The 24,969-nt window shown below is 37.3% G+C and overlaps 1 protein-coding gene across 1 annotated transcript; it reads right to left on the bottom strand.

The window, feature by feature from the left end:
- Positions 1 to 9,864: 9,864 nt before the first annotated feature.
- On the bottom strand, positions 9,865 to 24,322 carry LOC127648103 (NEDD8-activating enzyme E1 regulatory subunit). The gene is made up of 20 exons (XM_052136351.1): positions 24,200 to 24,322; positions 23,738 to 23,841; positions 23,580 to 23,640; positions 21,667 to 21,697; positions 21,474 to 21,545; positions 21,291 to 21,370; positions 20,998 to 21,107; positions 19,870 to 19,979; positions 19,201 to 19,263; positions 19,059 to 19,122; positions 18,864 to 18,955; positions 18,717 to 18,776; positions 17,181 to 17,314; positions 12,854 to 12,929; positions 12,678 to 12,717; positions 12,319 to 12,405; positions 11,748 to 11,840; positions 10,537 to 10,651; positions 10,329 to 10,378; positions 9,865 to 10,154 (listed from the first exon to the last, which is right to left on the bottom strand). Exons 1-20 carry the CDS (start codon positions 24,247 to 24,249, stop codon positions 10,045 to 10,047), a joined length of 1,602 nt encoding a protein of 533 aa, XP_051992311.1. The 5' UTR covers positions 24,250 to 24,322; the 3' UTR covers positions 9,865 to 10,044.
- Between the last annotated feature and the right edge of the window lie 647 nt (positions 24,323 to 24,969).

Here is a 24,969-nt window from a genome sequence, read left to right on the forward strand (position 1 = left end):
ATGCAGCAAAGCATTTGTGAAGCCACAACACGCACAACCTTGAGGCGGATGGGCTACAACAGCAGAATACCCCACCGGGTACCACTCATCTCCACTACAAATAGGAAAAAGAGGCTACAATTTGCAAGAGCTCACCAAAATTGGACAGTTGAAGACTGGAAAAATGTTGCCTGGTCTGATGAGTCTCGATTTCTGTTGAGACATTCAGATGGTAGAGTCAGAATTTGACGTAAACAGAATGAGAACATGGATCCATCATGCCTTGTTACCACTGTGCAGGCTGGTGGTGGTGGTGTAATGGTGTGGGGGATGTTTTCTTGGCACACTTTAGGCCCCTTAGTGCCAATTGGGCATCGTTTAAATGCCACGGCCTACCTGAGCATTGTTTCTGACCATGTCCATCCCTTTATGGCCACCATGTACCCATCCTCTGATGGCTACTTCCAGCAGGATAATGCACCATGTCACAAAGCTCGAATCATTTCAAATTGGTTTCTTGAACATGACAATGAGTTCACTGTACTAAAATGGCCCCCACAGTCACCAGATCTCAACCCAATAGAGCATCTTTGGGATGTGGTGGAACGGGAGCTTCGTGCCCTGGATGTGCATCCCACAAATCTCCATCAACTGCAAGATGCTATCCTATCAATATGGGCCAACATTTCTAAAGAATGCTTTCAGCACCTTGTTGAATCAATGCCACGTAGAATTAAGGCAGTTCTGAAGGCGAAAGGGGGTCAAACACAGTATTAGTATGGTGTTCCTAATAATCCTTTAGGTGAGTGTATATGTGCCTCACTGTAAAACTGTGCAAGAAATTCAAATAAATAAGCTAACAAGATTAGACAACAAGAATACATTTTTACTATGTGAATGGATTTTACATGTGACAACTGATGCAGTAATGTTATTCTGCAGTAACTTTGATCTTAGTCTTTGATCATACTATTAAAGTTTATAGTTGCATAGCAAATGCAGTATTGTAAATTCTAAGTGGTATTTTTGTTTTTATTTAATTCAAAATAATAGCTGGCCTCTTATAAGATAAATATTGCTATACCGATAACATCTATTGAAGAATGGTCTATTGAAGAAAGGTCTTTTAGTGATGCTGAGGTTTTCTCAACACTCTTAGATCTATTAAAGTCTAGCTGTGCTTTCATTTCAGAGATTACAGAATATGACAACACTGGTTTCATTGTCTAGATAAAATTAACATGGCGCTCTGGTGGCCAGTTTGGGGGGGGGGGGTCTGTAACTGCAGCTGTGTTACATAAACATAAACATACCATATATCAAATGATCATGGTATTATTATTATCTAAATCCATCACTGTGTTGCTGTTGCACTGCCACATTAGGGCCCCAGCATGTCCAGGGATCTTTTTGCTCATACTGCACTGGATTAATCTATCCCAGCCTCACCAGACCCCAGGAGAGATGGAGAGGCATAGCGTAGCATTGGCAGATGGCCAGGTAAATATCCAAAATATATATGGATAGACATGTTGCTTTTTTTCAGCTTTTATTGAATGACATGAAAAAAAAATAGGTACACAGAACCCAAACATGGTCACCTCATCTATTATTCACCCCCTCCTCCTGTGAGCAAAGATATTGCACCACCCAAAGTCCTCCACTCAGATCCTGATAACATGTGAATGGATCCAGTGTGCAGTATGTGTTTGCATAATATAATAGGAGTGTTTGGATGATGATTCAGGATGGTTAGTGAATATGTATTTACACATATAGAAGCATTTTTTCATGCAACCCTGAAGATCTTTGCAAGCCGTTTCAAGTAGATTTGAAACAAAAAATAGTGAGCTGGTCTAATGTATTGAGCACTGTTTTGAGCATTGCTAGTGCTAAACTCTGGAAACTATCTGTGGATTCAGAATTTTCTGGAACAAGCACCAGAAATGTGAATACGTCAATTATAAATCTTCTCCTGTCAATGATTAGCAAGGAAGTGACTAAAATCTAAAACTCCATTACATTTGTTCTAATATTGAACGTTTTATATGCCATTATCTATATTTGTATCTGTATCTGTATCTGTCTCTGTGTATTTGGACAGAACTGGGTGTGGGTGGGGCTTAAACCGGAAGTGCGTAAACATTAAATTAAATGCCAATTTTTAAGTTTATATTAATAAAATATCCCTTGTATATGCCTTTTAATAATAACTGCCTAATAATAACTACTAAAAAACAAACAAAAACAACAATAATACTAATAATAATATACAATTCATATTTAAAAAAATATTAATTTATTATATTAAAAAAAAGATTCTTACCAGATGAACCTGAATTTGTAGGCTACATGAACTGTGGAATATGTTGTGGTTTCTCCTGCTGCATGAAACAGAATTTTTAACAGAAAGTCTATCAGGAATTCTTACGATAGGACAGCATTATTTAGTTTAATAATAATAATGTTACTATATTTATTTTGCGCCTTACAAGCCTTACAAGAGTTAAGGCACAGCACATTTTAAAGAAGAAGAAGAAAAAATGATAGATTTTCAGTAGTTTCAGTTTCTTTATTTTACATAAGGAGGAATATTTCCAATTCTGTAGATGAATATTCTATGGGGCATTTAAACCTTTATGGAGCATTTTAACTTTTTTCGGAATAAATTCTTAACCAGTTAATAACCTTAAAGGTTGATATGAATATAAATGTGTTCAATTTTACCTATGTTCTGTTTGTGGTCTATATGACCCCAGACCCTCTTCAAATAGTAAAAAAAAATGCATTGTTATTTTTTTTATCCTGATATTTCATGAATTGTCCTAAATAAATAAGATCTTTTCAGAAATGTGTTTTTAACTTAATGATAATGTTTCTGATGTCCTCTATGACATGACAACACACATGTGATGTTTGGGGTCATATTGACCCCTGTAATACATTTTATTGAGAGCAAAGTATTTTCACATGCACATGCACACACACACACACACACACACACACACACACACACACACACACACACACACACACACACACACACACACACACACACACAAACATACACTCACCTAAAGGATTATTAGGAACACCTGTTCAATTTCTCATTAATGCAATTATCTAATCAACCAATCACATGGCAGTTGCTTCAATGCATTTAGGGGTGTGGTCCTGGTCAAGACAATCTCCTGAACTCCAAACTGAATGTTAGAATGGGAAAGAAAGGTGATTTAAGCAATTTTGAGCATGGCATAGTTGATGGTACCAGACGGGCCGGTCTGAGTATTTCACAATCTGCTCAGTTACTGGGATTTTCACGCACAACCATTTCTAGGGTTTACAAAGAATGGTGTGAAAAGGGAAAAACATCCAGTATGCGGCAGTCCTGTGGGCGAAAATGCCTTGTAGATGCTAGAGGTCAGAGGAGACTGGGCCGACTGATTCAAGCTGATAGAAGAGCAACTTTGCCTGAAATAACCACTCGTTACAACCGAGGTATGCAGCAAAGCATTTGTGAAGCCACAACACGCACAACCTTGAGGCGGATGAGCTACAACAGCAGAATACCCCACCAGGTACCACTCATCTCCACTACAAATAGGAAAAAGAGGCTACAATTTGCAAGAGCTCACCAAAATTGGACAGTTGAAGACTGGAAAAATGTTGCCTGGTCTGATGAGTCTCGATTTCTGTTGAGACATTCAGATGGTAGAGTCAGAATTTGGCGTAAACAGAATGAGAACATGGATCCATCATGCCTTGTTACCACTGTGCAGGCTGCTGGTGGTGGTGTAATGGTGTGGGGGATGTTTTCTTGGCACACTTTAGGCCCCTTAGTGCCAATTGGGAATCGTTTAAATGCCACGGCCTACCTTAGCATTGTTTCTGACCATGTCCATCCCTTTATGGCCACCATGTACCCATCCTCTGATGGCTACTTCCAGCAGGATAATGCACCATGTCACAAAGCTCGAATCATTTCAAATTGGTTTCTTGAACATGACAATGAGTTCACTGTACTAAAATGGCCCCCACAGTCACCAGATCTCAACCCAATAGAGCATCTTTGGGATGTGGTGGAACGGGAGCTTCGTGCCCTGGATGTGCATCCCACAAATCTCCATCAACTGCAAGATGCTATCCTATCAATATGGGCCAACATTTCTAAAGAATACTTTCAGCACCTTGTTGAATCAATGTCACGTAGAATTAAGGCAGTTCTGAAGGCGAAAGGGGGTCAAACACAGTATTAGTATGGTGTTCCTAATAATCCTTTCGGTGAGTGTGTGTGTTGTGGTGGCAAAATGCTGTAAACTGAATTTTTATTCATAAGGTTTACACTTTAGAAATACTAGCTGCACTGATTCATATATTTGCTGTAATTTTGGGTATGTTTATTAAAAATGTTGCTTTATCATGGGCTTTTTGGATAATCAGTCATATTAATATTTTTATAGCCTATTATTCAGATGAATCTGTTATTAATTTTGACGTCATTATCCGTGCCTTACCGAATAAGTTATTTGGCTTAGGGCACATCCTTAGTAAGCACCGGACTTTCCCGTTCACATGGCAGATAAGACTCAGAAGAATGAATGTAGTATGTATGTGAATGAATGTATTGATATTGCTCCATCACTGTTTCTTTATCTCAGGAGCAGGGTGTTTATGAGAGGCTATGTGTCGCCTCTGGATGGTTCTGGGCTTTGGTCATCCATATTAATGAAGAAGAGCTACCCTGTTTAGCACTTTTGCCAAAGAGAATGGATTCTGGACATGGATATCCAAATTTTATACAGCTTCACATGAGGATGTAAAGTGTATTCCTGGTAACTTCCTAAAGAACATTATGTCAACCCTGTGGAGATCTCGGTGGAGATGAATAGGGCATAGAAAGCAAACAACATAATGTAGATATTGTAATATATATGTGATATAAAGACAGTTTTTGGTAGTATTGGCCTGCAACGTTTCTGGAGTACATAACAACATTACAAATCAAGTACTTAGATAATGTTATATTAAAAGAGTGTAAATTGGTACTTAATACATACACTTAAAATATTTATTTAAAGAAATGCAACAAGTAATCTAAAAGTAATCAGATTAGAATAAATAAATGTAACCTAAATATAAAGGATTATGTTACAGAATACCATTTTTGTTGTGTAATTTGTAACAGTACCAGAACATTTTAGAGGTAATCTACACAAAACAGTACATAGATGTCACCTCTGTCGTGTCTTAAAGTCAATATTGCACATTACAGTATAGAATTAGAATCAGAATCAGCTTTATTGCCATATATGCTTACACACAAAAAAATCCAAAATAAATCAAAACTATGTTACATTTTAGTGGCCACACTTAGCCTAGAATTTGCAGAAATGTACTCTTAGCATTTTCTCAACCAACTTCTTGAGGTATCACCTTGGGATGCTTTTTAAGCAGTATTGAAGTATATAAATGTCTTTTTTCTTTAAATAGTATTTAAACATCTATATGCTGGGCACTTAGTGGCTGCTTTTCCTAATTATTCGGTCCAAGCCAAGCCATCCAAAACTTTTTTTTTGTAATTAAATGAATTAATATGTTAGCACAATTATATTTTTGTCTACAAATCTTATTTCAAACATTTAAGTATACGCCTTCAAATATAGATATAATTAGGAATGTATGGACTGAATATTGCACAGGTTGTGTTGACAAAGAGGAAAGTATTATAACTTCATAAGGTGGATGACCTGAGGGATAAAAACTTCCTGTGCCTGGCTGTTCTGGTGCTCTTTGCTCTGTAGCGCCGGCCAGAGGACAACAGTTCGAAAAGAAAGTATGCTGGCAGAATGCGGTCAAGAGTGATTTTTACCAGCCCTTTTCGTCACTCTGGATGTGTACAGTTCTAGCAGGGTGGGTAGGGGAGCATCAATAATCCTCTCAACATTCCAAACTATACTTTGAAGTCTTCTGATGTCTGTCTTGGTAGCTGAACCAAACCAGACAGTTACAGAGGGCAGAATATACAGATGTACAGATATACAGTTATTTGCAGGTGATGTCCCCAACCTTTTTTAGTTTGGGGATTATTTACACTTTACAGTGTTGTTAAGATTATAATTGCACACAGATTGTGAGTGCCAGCCTTTAAAGTAAAATGCACAGTGAGGAGAAAAGCATCAGGTAAGGATCTGTTGCAAATATAACGCATTAAGTTAATAGAAACCACATTTATTAGTTTATAATGGTTTGCTCCACTTGATGTTCTGGCCATGTTTGTACAGATGCATGGCACGCTGGACTCCAGGCATGAATTTCCTTCTCCTCTCCAGGTTTTGTCTCTATGGTTCTCTGCTGTTCCTTCTCACTTATCATCTGACATCCTAAAGGAAAATCCTATTTAATCATCAATATTGTGTCAAATTTCTCCTTATGTCTTGGAGAAATTAAAAAAGAAACAAATGGGTCAGTCACTGACATATAGAATGTATGGAGTAGAATATAGAGCTGTATTGTTGTAGATTGCATTAGTTAAATTGGGCTTGGAAGAATTTGATGAGAAATGCTCATATAAAGTTCATATTTAAATCTTGGCAAATCTGAGCACAGTTTGAGACATTGTTCAGATGGGATATCCTATAGGATTAAATTTGCAACTGGGGGGCAAAGATTCAGGCCATTTGAATATTTAAACATATACAGTATATACAGTATATATATATATATATATATATATATATATATATATATATATCAGGCTTTATGTTGTGGAAAGAAGCAATTCTTAAGAAACCATGTAAAACTGAATTTCCCTGTTTATTAGTCCAGCAGAGCCTGCCAGCTAAGCTAATACTGGGCAGGTGGTAAATGTGAATTTCATATTTGTGGCAGGGAAAAATTTAAGAAAACCAAGGTCATGAACTGAACAGATTTTACACAAACAGTCATAGACCTTATTCACGCTAGCACCATCTTTGATTTTTTTAATGGGAATGACAATGAGGCTGTGAGGGAAAGTATTCCAATCTCTTCAATGGTTGGAATGGTAAAGTTGTATAAAGCTCCTAGATCCACATCTGATTCTACACAACTCATGTTGTCTGAAGTTCTTTGTATACTGAGTGTTCTTGGACAGATATTTTATCAATGTTTTGTCCACAGAACAATCCAAAAACACTTTAAACTGCAGTACTGCCCATTGAAGAGACTTAGTCTATCCCTCACAGCTTCGTTGTCCTTCCCATTGCGATACAAAGGAAACAATGAATACGGATACCAAAAAGGTAAGCTGTATTGCAAATGAGGCTTCAGTTCATTTTGCTAGTTTAATAGGGAAAGTTTCTTGGTTATAACCATTCGTTCAATGTCACTTTTGGTCCAGAAGGGGTAAATCTCCTTGGGGGGAATTTCCATTCGGTTTGAATAGCTGCAGGCAAAACAAAACAATCCTTCAACATTCATAAACACGGCCCAGATAGACAAAACTATACTCATGTGTCACATAGAAAGTTTAGTAACATGCATGCTGCATAGGCAGCATGTCATCAATCTATTAGTTGGTGAGAGGAGAACATTTTAAAGAATTAGCTTCAGTAAAAACAATGAAGTAGTTACTGATCAACATGGCCTGGTTTCTTATTAACATTGTCCTCCTCAACAGATAACTTTAAGGAGTGCCTGCAGTTGAATGAATTATTCACTCTTCATTGGAATGTGGATGCAAAAAAAAAAAAAAGGAAACAATTGCCATTTTTTTAGTAAGCACATTTAAAATAAAATGGAGAAGGGTGCCCTCCACTGGATTCGGGCTTTAAAACACACAGTAATGTATGGAGAGGAGTGTTCTGACATTTCTCAGCTTTATTGCAATATATTATGCTTACACATACAGTGTAAGCATACTAGATAAATATAAAAAGACTAAACTGTGAATTGCACATAATTATTGCTCAATGGTTCTGGTGCTCAGAGCTCTGAAGCGTCGGCCAGAAGTCACCAGTTCAAAAAGGTAATGGACAGGGTGAGTGGCTCACTGTGGAGGAGTATAGTTCTTGAAGGGAGGGCAGGGGGCAACCAATAATCCTCTCAGCTGTCCGAACTGTCCATTGTAGTCTGCTGAAATCCAATTTTGTAGCTGAACCACACCAGACAGTTATTGCAGTGTAGAGGATGGACTCTCAATGACTGCTGAGTAGAACCTGTTCAGCAGCGCCTGTGGCAGGCTGAACATCCTCAGCTGGCGAAGGAAATACAACCTCTACTAGGCCTTTTTCACAGTGGAGTCAATGTGGGTCCCCCACTTAAGGTCCTGTGAGATGGTAGTGCCCAGGAACCTGAATGAATCCACTGCTGCCACTGTGCTGTTTAGAATGGTGAGGGGGGGGACAGTGTTGAGGTGTTCCTCCTAAAGTCCACAATCATCTTCACCATTTGAGCGTGTTCAGCTCCAGGTTGTTTTGACTGTACCAGACAGCCAGATGTTCAACCTCTCTTCTGTATACAGACTTATCGTCATCTCAGATGAGGCTGAAGACAGTGGTGTCATCTGCAAACTTCAGGAGCTTGACAGAGGTATCCTTGGCAAATGCAGTCATTGGTGTAGAGGAAGAAGGGTAGTGGGGAGAGCACACATCCCTGGGGGGGCACCAATGCTGATTGTACAGGTGCTGGAAGTTAATTTCCCATCTTACAAGCTGCTGGCTGTCCATCAGAAAGCTGGTAATCCACTGACAGATAGATGTCTGAACAGAGAGCTGGTGTAGTTTAGTCAAGTCAGGTCAATGCAAGTCATTTTTATTTGTATAGCACCTTTCACAACACACCTCATTTCAAAGCAACTTAACGGAAGATCAGACATTAACAGAAGATAAAACAGTAATATCTATAATGTCTATGAGTCATCATTGTGTAGTTTGATAAAATGCAATTGTGAATCCGGTTTAAAAATAAGTAATTCAATAATAATTGTATTGATAACACCATTGAGCAAGCCGAAGGCGACTGTGGCAAGGAACAAAAACTCCATAAGATGTTGGTTAATGCAGAAAAATAACCTTGGGAGAAACCAGGCTCACTGTGGGGGCCAGTTCCCCTGTGGCTTAGTCTGGATATTTCATGATCACAGACATCAGGGCGACAGCGTAAACATTAATTGTATTCCAGGATAAACTAAGAGGGCTTTATAAGAGGATCCGCGACTTGAGGATGGTTGAAAATAGAACAAGTTTATGTGCCACTTATTGTGTCCTTCCTCTGTCTAGACTCCCAATGAGGAAAATCTAGCTATTCTCTCCAAACCACAGAGAGCACCCTGCTTTTACACAGGCCATGGAAACACAGCACTCCACCCTACAGCAGGAAATAACTCTGTAAACTATTCAAACAGAAGCTCACCACAGATAGACCTTAGCACTGCAGGGTCACGTTTAGTACAAATTCTATGGCATACATAAACAGTAGATCTTCAGTTACTATGTAAAAAAAAAAATGCCACACATTTATATCATACTACAATTTAAGTTGGGCGCACTGCTGGCAGAGGGGACGTCCAAAATGTAAAACCATCCAACAGCTAAATTGCTGCTATGGACATTTATGAAAATGTTTTTCTTCTTGTTTTTCAAAAGACTCACATGCTTGTCAGTATATTTTCTATTCAGGCAGCTGACTGCTAACACTAGTCATGCTATGTGCCTGAACGTAACATTTAGCCGGGCAAAACAGATTAGCCTTGTCACCATGGTCTATGAATGCAATTTCATAACGGAATGGATTTACATTATTATATTTAAACCACTGCGCTGGTGACACAAGAGAGACATTTGATCTATTCTTTGACCATATTCATCCATATGAGCAGAGTACACAAACCACACACAAAAGCTTCGGAGATACACGGTTTATTCAGTATGCAGCATCAGTTCTTGTCTGGTCGAAGAGCATCGATCAATACATGTATAAACAAACTTGAGCACTCCTTTGATTCATGAATTAAACCAAATCCAATGTTCTGTGCCTTTGAGGGTAACACTTTGATATTGGAGCGAAAATCAGATGGGGAAGATTGCTCTACAGCGGAAAAGTAGCAGAGGTCTGTGACATGGCATTATAGATGAATGTGTTGTTGAAAGGTACAAACTGGTGAGTGATGATTTTGATGGCTTCTTGAGCTGCTGATCCTACAACAAAAGGAAGACAATCATTAAGGTCGTATTTGTATTCAATGGTTTGATTTGCCTTTGTACTATAAAATTCACATACCGATAGTAAAGATGGCCATCATATTAATTATATGATTGTGTGACAATGTGCTTGTTTGCAGGCCAATCCTATATTACTATGTTAACACTCACCCCCCAAAAACGCTGCGACTGTGTGTGGCTCAGCAGCTCCATAACGACAGCTGGAACATAAGACAACAACATTTACACTTTTACAATTTCATTATGAAATGGAAAAATGTGTTCTTCCTTGTCATAAAACATATTTAGTACATATATTTAACAAGTACATACTGTATGGACTCAAACCAAATAGGCCTAAATGTGGGATTAAACTTACAACTCATGTATGTAGTCATCTTTCACATTAACATTTAGACTGTACTCCTGTAAAAGACCGTTTACACACAGCTTGAGTTTATTAATGTCTTCCTCCACCTGGTAATTGTAGACACCTGAGAAAAAACAGCAACAGTACAGTCTATAATCTCAGAGTGACATTTCAAATATATATTTTTTTGTTACATTTATTGGTTTATTTGACAGGGACAATATTGAATTACATTGCTACATAAGTTTAAGCAGCAGCTGCTCTGTAGACAGGCTTCCAGCTAAAGGCAAATTTTAAGCATCGATGTATATATATATATATATATATATATATATACACACAGTATGTTGCTGTAAAAAGTAAGAGCAGAGCAGATGCGTAAAAGAGCAATGTGTGTCTTTTCATTTTTCCCTGTGACATTACAGATTTTAGCCAGCAGGTGGTGACAAAAAACTATTTTAATGTGTTATGAGCCAGTTAAGTTTCACATGTATTGAGTCAGCGCACGTCAGTTAGCGTGCGGTTTATTTTAAGTAATCGGTATTGTCTCTCACTCCATGATCGCTCGGTTTACTAAACTAACAGCTTCAGCATTAAGACTCATCACAGCTGAGAGACACATCTGACTGAGTAAGCACACATACTCAGGGCGCATACCTGAAACCGTAGTTACCGTTTTGTGTGATGTAATCAACATGGCGGAGAAAAGAATGGTTTATATAGTGAATGACTCTTGTGCACCGGCTACCACAAATACTCGGGGGAAGACCATGAGTATTTTATTTACTCATTCTTTGAGCTGTTGTATAAAAGCAATATCACACTCGCAATCGTATAATGTAACTATATGCAAGTACGCAATCGTATATACAAATAGTTACATTATAGAACATTTATTAAGTAGTGGAAATACCATGGTACAGTGATGGTATCAGAAGCTAACACCTAGGTACTTTTAAATATACGATTGCACTGTATGATTACTAAACTTATACCACAGTATTTACATGGTATGGTATTAAAAAATTGCAACAGTAATGTGGTAGTGCCATGGAACAACGTCATTAGCATAGTGATAAATCTATAAAAATAGGCTTGAAGATGTTTCTTGAATTCAAAATTCAGACAAAAATGGGAAGAAAAAGGACCATCTTTGACAAATTAATGGATATTATAAACACTGTTATTTTATGCCTGTCAATTTTGCTACGTCTTCTGACCTGGATAACGAGAGTGCTGCTGATAGAAGCGGTCGACTGAGCGGAGCATGAGGTAGAGGACCATCTCACTGTCAGGGCTGTCCATACAGGATGCTGTGGAGGTAGGAACAACTACTTAACACATACAGTACAATACAGTACAACACCAAAGCATGATGTACACAACATGGATTGAACAAGCAGATTCCCTATTGGTTAATCCACCTAAATAATTTGATTTTGTGTAGTGAGTATAACATTTACAAACTGATTTTAGAAACCTCAGGCCACCAAAGTGAAATGCAGTACCATTTTACAGTACAACAAGGTTCTTAAATGTGCCCTAAGCAAATTATTTATAATTATTTATTTTTAAAACATTGGTTAATATACATTTATAAACCAAACAACTGTCCATTGACAGCTGGACTAATTTAAGGATTAACTAATATTTAGGTATGTGTTACATTTTATTTGTTAAAAATGTAGAAAATTAACAGTAACCAATGCAGAAAATTGACATGAATGAATATTAATAAATGGTGTAAAAGTATTGTTCATTACTTAAACTTATGACAAATATAAGCCTTACTGATTTCATCTTTATTGAAAGTGTCTACACTGTACTCCTCTGCCAGAGACCTGCAACGCACCACTCTGAGGAATGCTGCGTTCTTACCTGTGGGACACAAAACACCATCACAACATAGTTTTGCCACACATTTATCTTTTTTTGCCACATTTAATTGCCACATCAATTATGGTTGGATCCATGAAAGTTATCATGAATGAATCCAAATATACTGATGGAATAGTTAATAGCAGATCATGGGATTTTGCCACAAGTATGAAAAGTGTTGCTCATCTAGCTTCATAAACAGAACAGAAACAGAACCAAGAGCAGTTCATGGGAGCAGTGTGTAGTGTGCATGATGACCAGGCAGTACTCACAGAAGAGCTTTATTTCCTGTTCAGAGATGCTCTCTGGAGGCTTTGAAATAAACAGTAATCATTAGTAGCAGCATGAAGCCAATACACCTCAAACAAAAGACTTTAATCTTTAGCATTAATGTGTAAGTAAAATATATAAAATGCTGTTATTACAAACAAGTTGGTTATGTAAATACCTTTCCAACTGATTGTAGATAGGATTCAACATGTTTGGACACAATTGCAGCGTCTTTCATTGCTTTTTCTCTATAGCTGAATACAAATTAAAAGTGTAAAACAAATGCAAGTAAAGTGTGAAACAAATTGCAGATCATCTTACCAAGCATTCAGCAGAATGTCTCATGTAAGAGTGCTTGAGTTCTAACATCATCAGAAGTAAACAGAGGGATAGACATTCACTGCTCAGGTACATATTGTTTTTGCTATTGTAAGTGGTCATGTCATATATATATATATATATATATACACTACCGATCAAAACTTGGGGTCACTTGAAGGTGTATGCGTAATTGTTTGAAATTAATTTTGTAGACAAAAATGTAATTGTGCCAACATATTAATTACAAAAATAAAATATTATAAAAAAATAAAAAAGGTTTTGAAATGGATGACTTGGACCGAACAATTAAGAAAAGCAGCCACTAAGTGCCCAGCATATAGATAAGAACTCCTTCAATACTATTTAAAAAGCAACCCAGGGTGATACCTCAAGAAGTTGTTTGAGAAAATGCCATGAGTACATTTCTGCAAAATCATTGTAAAGTGTGGCCACTTTGAAGATGATAAAATGTAACATGGTTTGGATTTATTTTAGATTTTTTTAGTCACAACATAATTGCCTTATTTCCATTTCTATTATTCCATAGTTGTGATGACTTTGATTCAAAAATGTAAAAAATTTGAAAGATTGAGTATGTGACCCTAAACGTTTGAACAATAGTGTACATACACACTGGCATTCAAAGGCTTGGAATAATGTACAGATTTTGCTCTTATGGAAAGAAATTGGTACTTTTATTCACCAAAGTGGCTTCAGCTGATCACAATGTATAGTTAGGACATTAATAACGTAAAATATTTTTCTATTTCTCTAGCTTGTTTGTGCCATGCTGTAAGCTTGCAATACTGTCCTAGAGATTTGACAGCTACTGTACGCATGGCGTGATGGTATCTCGTCCCAATTGCATCATTACGCAAGTCAATGTTTCCTTGAAAGGGAATGTCTCTGTTATGAACGTAACCTTGGTTGCCTGAGAGGGAATTAGATGTTGCATAGCTGGCCATAGTCTCTAGTTGCTGCACAGGCTTGTTGTGCCTGTTGCAGAAAATATGACGAAATGGCACCAAAGCAGCTGCCTATATGAGTTTAGTGATGCAGCTCCCTATGGGCGTCGCTTCAGCGCCATCAGCCAATAAATTGTATATAATTGCATACAGGCTTTAGACCACTTGACTCACTGACAAATGCGTCATTACGCAACATCTCGCTCTCTCTCAGTGAACCAAGGTTACGTTCGTAACAGAGACGTTTTGAGTTCATACTATCTGCAGGGTTGCTGCAGAGATTTTTTTTTTAAATATTTATAAATCACATTAAAGATGTTATAAAACAAATAAAATTACTGTATACTGTATCCCCATACCAAAACAAACCAACACAATCTCAAATGAATCATGTATCAAAGACTCTTACTTAAACAGGCAGGGGCACGCATTCAACATGGACTTAACATTGGTTATCAGTAAAACAGGGTAGGCTATATGCAAGTTTAAAATATTAAAGATATGTTTTCCACATATATATCACTTTAAAATTGGTTTATGTAACATTATATAAATAAATGCTAATTAAAAGTCAACTGATATTGGATTGTGCTGATTCGATAATGTGTTGAAAGAAAGCTAGTTAGTCTGCCAATAGTTTTTATAATTGGTAGCCTATATTAAATGTTGTTCTTCCTGTCATGGGGAGGGCCAGACAAAGGCTAAAAGAATCCAAATTGAATTAATAATACAACAGTCATGCTTTTACTTTGAAGGATGCAATGCATGTATTTATTTAATTAAATCGTATTCTTTTCAAGTTTGATAATCACATTAGGTCATATCACGCTTTCTGTCTTTCCACCCCCAAATTTAAGACCTCTTTAAATAAAAATGAAGACTGGAGATATTTAAGACTTTTTATGACCTCAAATTTTGCTGACATTTTATTGAATTTGGCATTGTGAAAAGCTGTCATTCGGACCAGGGTACCAAACTCGAGACTACCTGTAGGAGGTGGTTTGAGTTTGGTTACAATGGAACTGTAGTGCGATTCGCGTGAATGCGAAAGCAACTCGGACTCGGGTGTGAACTTGTTCAGGAAGTAAAGCTTTATCCGATGACGACATCATTAGCTTCGACAACACACAAGGATCCACACATTCCTGAAAGTCCCAAAAAAGTAATGACACCTCAATGACATACAAGTACAATCAACACTATAAATAATGTCTGTCGGTCTGTCTATACACCTTATAATACTATATATAAATACTAGATGTTCTAAATATATAGGGTATAATAGGAGATGACAGTGGCAATAACTTCACCTTGGACATGAGTGAGTAAGCGTGCAGTGTAAACATAGATGCAAATTAATTCCTTGCAATCAGCGGTCTCCTCAAAAAACGCAGTTTGCGAGCAGCAGCAAGCTGCCTTTCCCTGGACATCTGATGAGTTACGCCATGAAGCGCACATATTTCGCAGTTGTCGTTCACTCTGTTGTGCATAATGGCACCAAAAAAACTAAAAGTATGATGAGTCGCCTTATGTTCACCATGCGTGTTTGTGATGATGTAAGATGAATGCAAATGGACCGGGGTTCGATAGAATTAAGTGAGTGTGAAACCAGACCAATGCTGCGGGGGGCACCAGGAATAATCACACTCGGATTCTGACCGCAGCAAACGTGCCCAGTGTGAAAGCCCAATTTACACAATTCCTAACATTTAATCATAGAAAACAATCCCTGTTATAGGTCAGTTAGGATCACTACTTTATTTTAAGTAAAAGTAGAGATAATAATTTATTTCAACTTTTATTTATTTCTTTCATCACATTCCCAGTGGGTCAGAAGTTTGCATACACTTTGGTAGTATTTGGTAGCGTTGCCTTTAAATTGTTTAACTTGGGTCAAACATTTTGTGTAGCCTTCCACAAGCTTCTCACAATAAGTTGCTGGAATTTTGGCCTACTGGTGCAACTGAGTCAAGTTTGTTGGCCTCCTTGCTCGCACATGCTTTTTCAGTTCTGCCCACAAATATTCTATCAGTTTGAGGTCAGGGCTTTGTGATGGCCAATCCAATAGCTTGACTTTGTTGACCTTAAGCCACTTTGCCACAACTTGGAGGTTTGCTTGTGGCCATTGTCCATTTGGAAGACCCATTTGCGACCAAGCTTTAACTTCCTGGCTGATGTCTTGAGATTTTGCTTCAATATATCACATAATTGTATTTCCTCATGATGCCATCTATTTTGTGAAGTGCACCAGTCCCTCCTGCAGCAAAGCAGCACCACAACATGATGCTGCCACCCCCATGTTTCATGGTTGGGACAGTGTTCTTTGACTTGCAATCCTCACCCTTTTTCCTCCAAACATAACAATGGTCATTATGGCCAAACAGATTTTTTGTTTCATTAGACCAGGGGACATTTCTCCAAAAAAGATCTTTGTCACCATGTGCACTTGCAAACTGTAGTCTGGCTTTTTTATGGCAGTTTTGGAGCAGTGGCTTCTTCCTTGTTGAGCAGCCTTTCAGGTTATGTTGATATAGTACTCAATTAACTGTGGATATAGATACTTGTCTACCAGTTTCCTCCAGCATCTTCAGAAGGTCCTTTGCTGTTGTTCTGGGATTGATTTGCACTTTTTGGACCAAATTACGTTCATCTCAAGTAGACAGAATGTGCTTCCTTAAGGAGCAGTATGATGGTGGCATGGTCCCTATGGTGTTTATATTTGCGTATTATTGTTTGTACAGATGAACGTGGTACTTTCAGGCATTTGGAAATTGCTCCCAAAGATGAACCAGACTTGTGGATGTCCACAGTTTTTTTTTTCTGAGGTATTGGCTGATTTCTTTTGATTTTCACATGATGTCAAGCAAAGAGCACTGAGTTTGAAGGTACACCTCCATTTCAGTAACCCTCCTATCAGAAGATAATTGCCTAAAGGATTGACATCATTTTCTGGAATTTCCCAAGCTGCTTAAAGGAACAGTTAACGTAGTGTATGTAAACTTCTGGCCCACTGGAACAGTGATATAGTCAATTAAAAGTTAAATAATCTGTCTGTAAACAATTGTTGGAAAGGTTCCTAGTGCCATGCACAAAGTAGATGTCCTAAACGACTTGCCAAAACTATAGTTTCTGATATTAAATCTGTGGAATGGTTAAAACAAACTTTTTAATGACTACAACCTTAGTGTATGTAAATATCTCACAACTGTAAATACCTACATGTTTTGTAGATTGATGAATTTGTCAGAATCAGCAATCATGTCTGGGATGGTTCCTCGTACAGGAAGGTTTCCATTCCCCTCATTTTGCACAAAGTCTCTCACCCCACGTGCCATAACCCAGAAGGACGGGGTCTGTGTAAAAGTGTAAATATACATCAACCACACCTATTTCAGTGTTAAATGAAATAACTAAACAACATGAAACTGATGAATAGGTCTGCAACTAATGATTATTTTGATAATCAATTAATTAACGATTATTAGAACGATTATTGAATGATTAATGATTAGCTCTTAACCGATTATTCAGCTTGTGCCCCGACTTAAAAGGTAGTATTAAACGTGCTTCCTGACAATAAAGGAGGACAAATAACTTAAAAATTCAAAAATAAAATATACCTCAATGAAAATCATTGAATTAAAGGGAAAACATTTTTTTTATCAAGTTTAATTTAGTAAAGAAATTCACTGCAAAGAATCCTATTGTTATTAAGTGTTTTACTTGAGAAGGAACATATAAGATATTTAGACATGCTTTAAGAGAATGTATCTTACATATAAGTGTATTTTGTATACAAGTATATGTTTCCACTTGGTTATACTTCTGCGAGTGTAGTAAAGATGAAACATAAGTATATTCAAGATCTAGATCGGGACATTCGCTCATAAAAGAGGTGCTGACTGCACAGAGAAATGCCAGTTTCGGAGTTTGTGATTATTACCTGATCTGCTTCCATATTATGTGAACTTTAATAAAGCTATAACACATTAAATATAACTGAAGCAGTGTGGGCGTGGTCGAACATCCGCTCGGAAAGAAAGCAGTAAGGTGCATACACCTGAGCCAGATTATGATTAACATCTGTTTCTAATTGCTGTGAGCTTGGGGAGAGCGGTATAAAAGGATGACGCCACCGACAAGAAGCAGAGAGAGTCAGGGACAATATATCTTATTGTGAAGCTGATGAGTTATTGTTGTGAAGCTGATAAGTCATTGTGAAGATGTAAAGCACTGAAGTATATTAATTAAGGCCTTACTTGTGAAGAAACCGCTCTGCTGTGAAGCTCCTTTACAAACTGCATTAAAGGTGTAACGCTGGGGTGTTTCCTTTAAAGACGCTTGACACGCAAGTTTTGCTTCAGTGGAGCAGCAACACCAGCTCTACTTATTCCACAACAAGGGTGCTTCTGTATTTACTTATTTTTGCATTATAATTTCCTCATACTTTGCGTTCTACATCACCTAAAGCTGCGAAAGTTTAGAGTGCATCTGGAGTGTGAGCTGTGTAATTCCTCCACTCTTCAGTCAGGCGCGAGCTGCAGTGCTGATCATTGGAGTTTAATGTGATCTAATGTTACATTAAATGAGCTTAAACGACTATTCGACATCACAATATTTATTGTCGACGTTGTCGATAACGTCAACTAATCATTTCAGCCATACTGGCGATGTATAATTGATACAATTTAAATGACCACATATGTTACACAGATGAACTGGTGTTTTCCACAAATAAAAAGAAAAGCTGTTAACCTGTGAGGTAATGTTTTCACACTGTTCAGCATTAAATATGTCCTCCACTGCACTAGAGACCTACATCACAGAGAGAAACAAAGGTCAATTATACATATCAGATTTACAGCACACAGACCTCATCTTTGAAGAGGACATCTACAGTACCTTGGTGGGGTTCAAAGCAGTGTTCACATTCTTGATCGCCTCCTCAAAGTTCTCTTCATCCTCAGGTGATCCATTCTCATTCTTAAGGATTCCTGAGAATAAAGAAATGACAGAAAACACACAACAAAAAAGATGATGGCAGTTAAATTTGACAATATAACAAACCCACTACTGACAAATACTGAACTGCATTACCTTCTCTGATGAGTTGTCTGAAAGCTTCCTTTTCCTTATAACTCTTCGGTAACTGGGTGTTGTGCTGGATTAGAGAATATACTTTGAGAACACTTAGGAGCCCTTATACACAGAAAGATCAAAATAGTTTGTGAAGAATTACCTCACTATACCACTTTCCCAAGTACTTGGCAACCACAATGATCCATGGTGTATGACTGTGATCCTAAAAACACAAATACAAAATTTGACCACAATTGATTTACATGTGAACCAAATACAGGCACATAGGTTACGTAACACATCAGCAATTAAAATGTGTCTTCTTTGATATCATCACCATCTTTAACTCTTTCCCCGCCAAACACAGAATTTTCCGTGTTTTATGAAAAAACGCTTCCCCGCCAAACACGGAATTTTCCGGGTTTCCGTGTTTTAGGTGTTATACGGTAAGGAAGACCCCCTCCGCATGTTTTGAAAGAGTACGCAACTCTTTGATCAAAGAAACAGACTGCGATCGTCTCAAACATGAAGAAATGGAGTATTGAGAAGCTCAAAATATCAGACATAAACATGCCTTTTTATCAGCTTTTTGACAAAACCGACCTCTGTTCAAGTCGCAATAAAAAAAGAAAAAATGAAGATAAAACAAAATCATTTTTTTTGCCTAAAAGCAGAGGCTCAGATCTTTATTGTGATATATAGCATCTTTATATATTCATGGAAGAAAATATTCTGCAGGCCATTAAAGTTTAGCGAAAATCGTCAAAAACCCTGGCGGTGGCTGGCAACTTTTTTTTAAAAACGCTGGCGGGGAAAGAGTTAATCTCACCTTCTTCTCCATGTTGTCCAGGTCATAGGACTCTATGTGGCTTTTGAGCTCAGAGAATGGATGGTCTAATCTCAGGTCCTCTAAAGCATTATCTGGATGAGACTCAACCGCTATGATGGAAGACAAAAACAGACTGCTTTACATTTACATTTTAACCAAAGTATCCATGTCTATAAATGTTAGGGATAGCAAAACTACATTAGAAATGTACTAGTTGGTGAGTTGTCTGAACCACTTAAAGGGGTAATTCACCCAAAAATGAAAATTCTCTCATCATTTACTCACACTCATGCCACCCGAGATGTGTATGATATTCTTTCTTCTGCTGAACATAAAGAAATATTTTTAGAAGAATATCTCAGCTCTGTTGGTCGGTGGCCAGAACTTTGAAGTTCCAAAAAGCACATAAATGCAGCAGAAAATAATCCATACAACTCCAGTGGTTAAATCCATGTCTTCAGAAGCATTATGATAAGTGTGGATGAGAAACAGATCAATATTTAAGACTTTGTTTTTATATAAATCTACACTATCAAATTCTTCTTTTGTTTTTGGTGATTCACATTCTTCGTCCATATCGCCATCTACTGGATAAGGACGAAGAATGTGAATCACCAAAATCAAAAGAAGAATTTGAATGTGAAAGTGTTATTACACTTGTTCTGCGGCATCTTCTGGCAGCATTTAATAAACCATGGAACAATTGGTCCATTACTCTCCCCAAAAGCAAGGACATCATTTAGCTGCTCCATCATGAAAAGGCAGCTCCCTCAAGATAATGTGCATGATGTAGTGGATGGAAACACGCAATGATTCATATTCTTAAGTCAAATTTTTGGAAATTTCGATGGAAACCTTGTGTTAAACAGAAGAAAGTCACAGACATCTGGAATAGCAAGAGGGTGAGTAAAAACAATGAGAGAATATACATTTTTGGGTGAACTATTCCTTTAAGCCCGCATAACTATGCTGGTTTAGTGCCATATCCACCAGACATGGATCAGACTTATACATGCTATGTGACTTCAACAGGCATGTGCAGATATTCATACAATAAATCCCTATTAAGTTTTTCTATCAACATTCAGATGATTTTGAACCACAAAATAGTTTGGTTTATTCTTTTACCCGTGTGTTCTTTCACAATCAGCCTCATGTAACCAATGAGTCCATATGTCCTACACACAAGGAATGGCACACCAGCCTCCCATAACACAGAGCCTAGCCTCAAACATGTGCTGTTAAGAGTAAGACAAAATTCATTAACAAAAGCCAGATTTGATGAACCAGCATTTACAAACAATCGAAAATGATCTGTTGTCTTTAACAATTATGTTTCTAGAAGAAGCCCATGACAATAATAAAGGAACAAAATATATTTAGATTTATATACAGTGTTTTAAGAGTCACATAAATAATACCTTTCAGGAAGCTGGACACCAATTACTAGACTAAATCTGTGAAAAAACTCAGGATCATTGTCCAAAAGTTTATCAGGACTCTGAGGATTAAAAATATAAATAATAATTTTAAAAAGACAAATGAATATGACATATTAGCAGACATAAACAAACACTTGGTTGATAATGTTTTAAAAGACAGACCTCCTCCACAAAGTTTCCAGACACATCACTGTTGAGCTCCTGTAGCAGTTCAGTAGCAGCCTGAGCTCTGTTCTGAAATATAACACAATTCAGTGGATTCAGTCACACCCTGTGTCACTCACTATTTGGCAATATATCACACTATGTTTGGAATATATATTTTATGGAGCCGGAGCACACAAGCTAAGCTTACCTTTCCAATACTGTTGCTGCTGAGAAAAAAGCTGCAATAGAACATTCAAAGCATGATCAGATAAGAATAATGTACAATATATATATATATATATATATACACCAGTGGCGGCTGCTGGTCTTTCAAAGAGGGGAAGCTCATTTTCGGCCTACATTATAAACTTATTTACCCTATTTTTTGCACTAAATCAATCTTAGGTGTTGATCTGCCCTGCTGTTTAATTCTAATTTTTTCCTCGTAAGGAAGACTTTCAAATGGCTTCGCCAAAATCAGGTCGACAATATTAGCACCGTCTGCCATCGTGCGCAGTTTCACCCGTACGACGCTAGCCTAGCCTACTGTATGAATGAATGAACGAACGAACGAACGAACGCTCTAAAACAAAATATATTAAACTTGGTAAAACTGAAACAAGGAATGTGGTGTATAATTGTGTGAAATGTATTATGCAAATTGACTAGCAATTTCGCCAAACAAATATAAAGAAATAGGTTGCAGCAGTTTGTCTTTGGACTACACTTGAGAAATCCGCGATCGGACTGAGCCTGAAATAGCTTCAGTGACTTCTTATAGTACAGATTCGCTGTCAATCAAAAGGAGATGCAGTCTTTCGACAGATCCTCCAATCATCACGCGGAAGCCCGGAGTCCGGGCCAGCCCACTCCTCATTCACCCCCAGAGACGCTGAGCGTCCGTGGGCGGGACATAATCGCAGCATTTATCCAATGACCGTCTATTTTCGAGCACTGAAAAAACTGTTCAGAGCAGCCCCATTGAAGTCAATGGATGCTCGGCTTCAACAGGGAAATGCACTGACGCTACGGGAATGTATGAGAAGTAAATCGAGTCAGCCGACATGCTATATGTAATGTAGCTGATTCTGAACGAACTCGTCTTCGAGATGAACGTGTTCTAACGCATTTTTAGTCAATAAATTGTTTACACAATAGTACATATTTGACCATTATCTTTTTGACATTATAGGGGAAGCTGAGCTTCCCTTGCAGTCTTAAAGAAATCCCCACTGATATACACAGGGTTGGGAGGTTTACTTTTGAAATGTATTCCACTACAGATTACAAAATACATGTATTAAAATGTAATTTGTAACATATTTCATTAGATTACTCAAGCTCAGTAACGTATTCTAAATATTTTGGATTACTTCTTCAGCACTGGTAGATTTTTTCACTTGTTTTGACTTTAAAAACTTTGCCAGTACAGCAAGACAAAACTACACATGTTAAAAATACATTCTCTGAAAAACCTAAATATCTTATGCAGTGTTGTTTCTAAAACAAGATTAATCAAATTGATCTTGTTTTAATGATTTTTAGATATTTTTACAGGAAAACAATACAAAAATTACTATCAAGTATATGATTTTTGCCCTAATATCAAAGGTCTTACTAGAAAAAAAAGAATGTGAATTTTCTTGATAAAAAATAAGTTAGTTCCTTGTAACATGCTTGTAAAATGGCTAGAAATAACATTTTAGCTTGGCATAAAGCTGGCAATTTACTAAATGTTTCTTTCTATTTCTTCTGCTCAAAACTACTTCTCTGTCTACTCATATGAATGTAACACATCATAAGAAAGTTTTCACCGCTGTTCAAATGCACTTTGGATCATATAATTTATATGTATAAATGTTATCCATCTGAAAGGACTAAATATTAAATGAAACAAATGACAATAAAATGCAAAGTAATCTCTTCAGTAATCAAAATACTTTTTGAATGTAACTGTATTGTAATTACAGTTACTTATATTTAGTATTTTAAATAGGTAATCACGTTACATGTATTCCGTTACTCCCAACCCTGTATCTATACGTTCTATATGATGACAGTTAATGTATTTAATTATCTGTGTACCGCTCTACAATTGAATAATATGAATAATAAATGTACTTGTTTCCAACATCCTCCCCTGACACTTTGTGTCCATCGGCTATGGTAAAAGCTCCAATGCCTATGAAGGACAGCAGACAAATATAATGTTATACCATTGACCCATATTGATTCAAGTCTGTCATAATTGGAGATGCACAGTGAGAAAAAACTGATACCAGGTAGCACAAGGTTCTTGAGTATTTCAGTGCCGGATGCAGTGGCATTGATGAGACAAACATGGGCATTTTCAAGCGCTTCCTGTCCATGATCTCCCCATAACCTGAAACAACCGAACAACATAACCGCTCATAGACCAGAATATTGCTATAATATAAAATACTCTTGAGACAAACAGGTAAGCATATAAGACATCCAGAGATTTCCGATTAGGTATAGTTTACTATTCTAAACACAAGACAGATGTGCAATATTGCTGTCTACCAAATGAAAGCATAATGAATTGTCCAGCTCTCTGATTTAAATAAATAAATCGTAAAGAGTCAGTGCTAGTATTACCCCTAGGCCTGTATGTATTCAAGCGTTAATGTCATAGGAAAGATCAGAAATAACGCTGAAGGATAATCGTTGTGCATGTAAACCGCAGCTTTCTGAGTTTTTGAATCCCGACTGTTGTGTACCTGAGCTGTCGATCATATTTCTGCTCTTTGCTCATTTTGAGGTCTGTCATGGTCCCCTGTCTCTGTGGCGGCTAGATCCTACCGGCACGCCGCTGTATCATTATTTTGAGATTGACATTCGCAGATTCGACATTTGCAGACTGAACCCTACGCGCATGTTCTATTTGGCCCATGGGCCACATGTGGTTTGGCCACAAGATGGAGCCATTGAACCAGCTCTTTGGGAGCGCCTCAGGGCCGGTCACACTGAACGTGTATCTCTGTAGATAGAAGGAATAGAATTTAATTTCAACACATACTATTACATTTTTTTTTTTAAATTAAAAAGTGGTATAAAAGTGGCTCTTTGAACTTTACCTTGAACTAACAATGAACAATTGTGTTTTTATTAACTAAATTAATAAGTGCTGCAAAAATATATTGTTAATTGTTTGTCCATGATACCCAATGATTATGAATAACTAATGATTATGGATGGAATCTTATTGTGAAGTGTTACAATATACAGCCACAACATTAAAACCACCTGCCTAATATTGTATAGGTCCCCCTTGTGCAGCCAAAACAGCACCAACCTGCATCTCAGAATAGAATTCTGATATGATATTCTTCACACCACAATTGTCTGAGTTACTGTAGACTTTGTCAGTTCAAACCAGTCTGCCCATTTTCTGTTGAACTCTCTCATCAACAAGGCATTTCTGTCCACAGAACTACCGCTCACAGGATGTTTTTTTGTTTTTGGCACCATTCTGAGTAAATTCTAGAGA

The sequence above is a fragment of the Xyrauchen texanus genome, chromosome 1 (assembly GCF_025860055.1).
Source record: "Xyrauchen texanus isolate HMW12.3.18 chromosome 1, RBS_HiC_50CHRs, whole genome shotgun sequence".
Classification (NCBI taxonomy): domain Eukaryota; kingdom Metazoa; phylum Chordata; class Actinopteri; order Cypriniformes; family Catostomidae; genus Xyrauchen; species Xyrauchen texanus.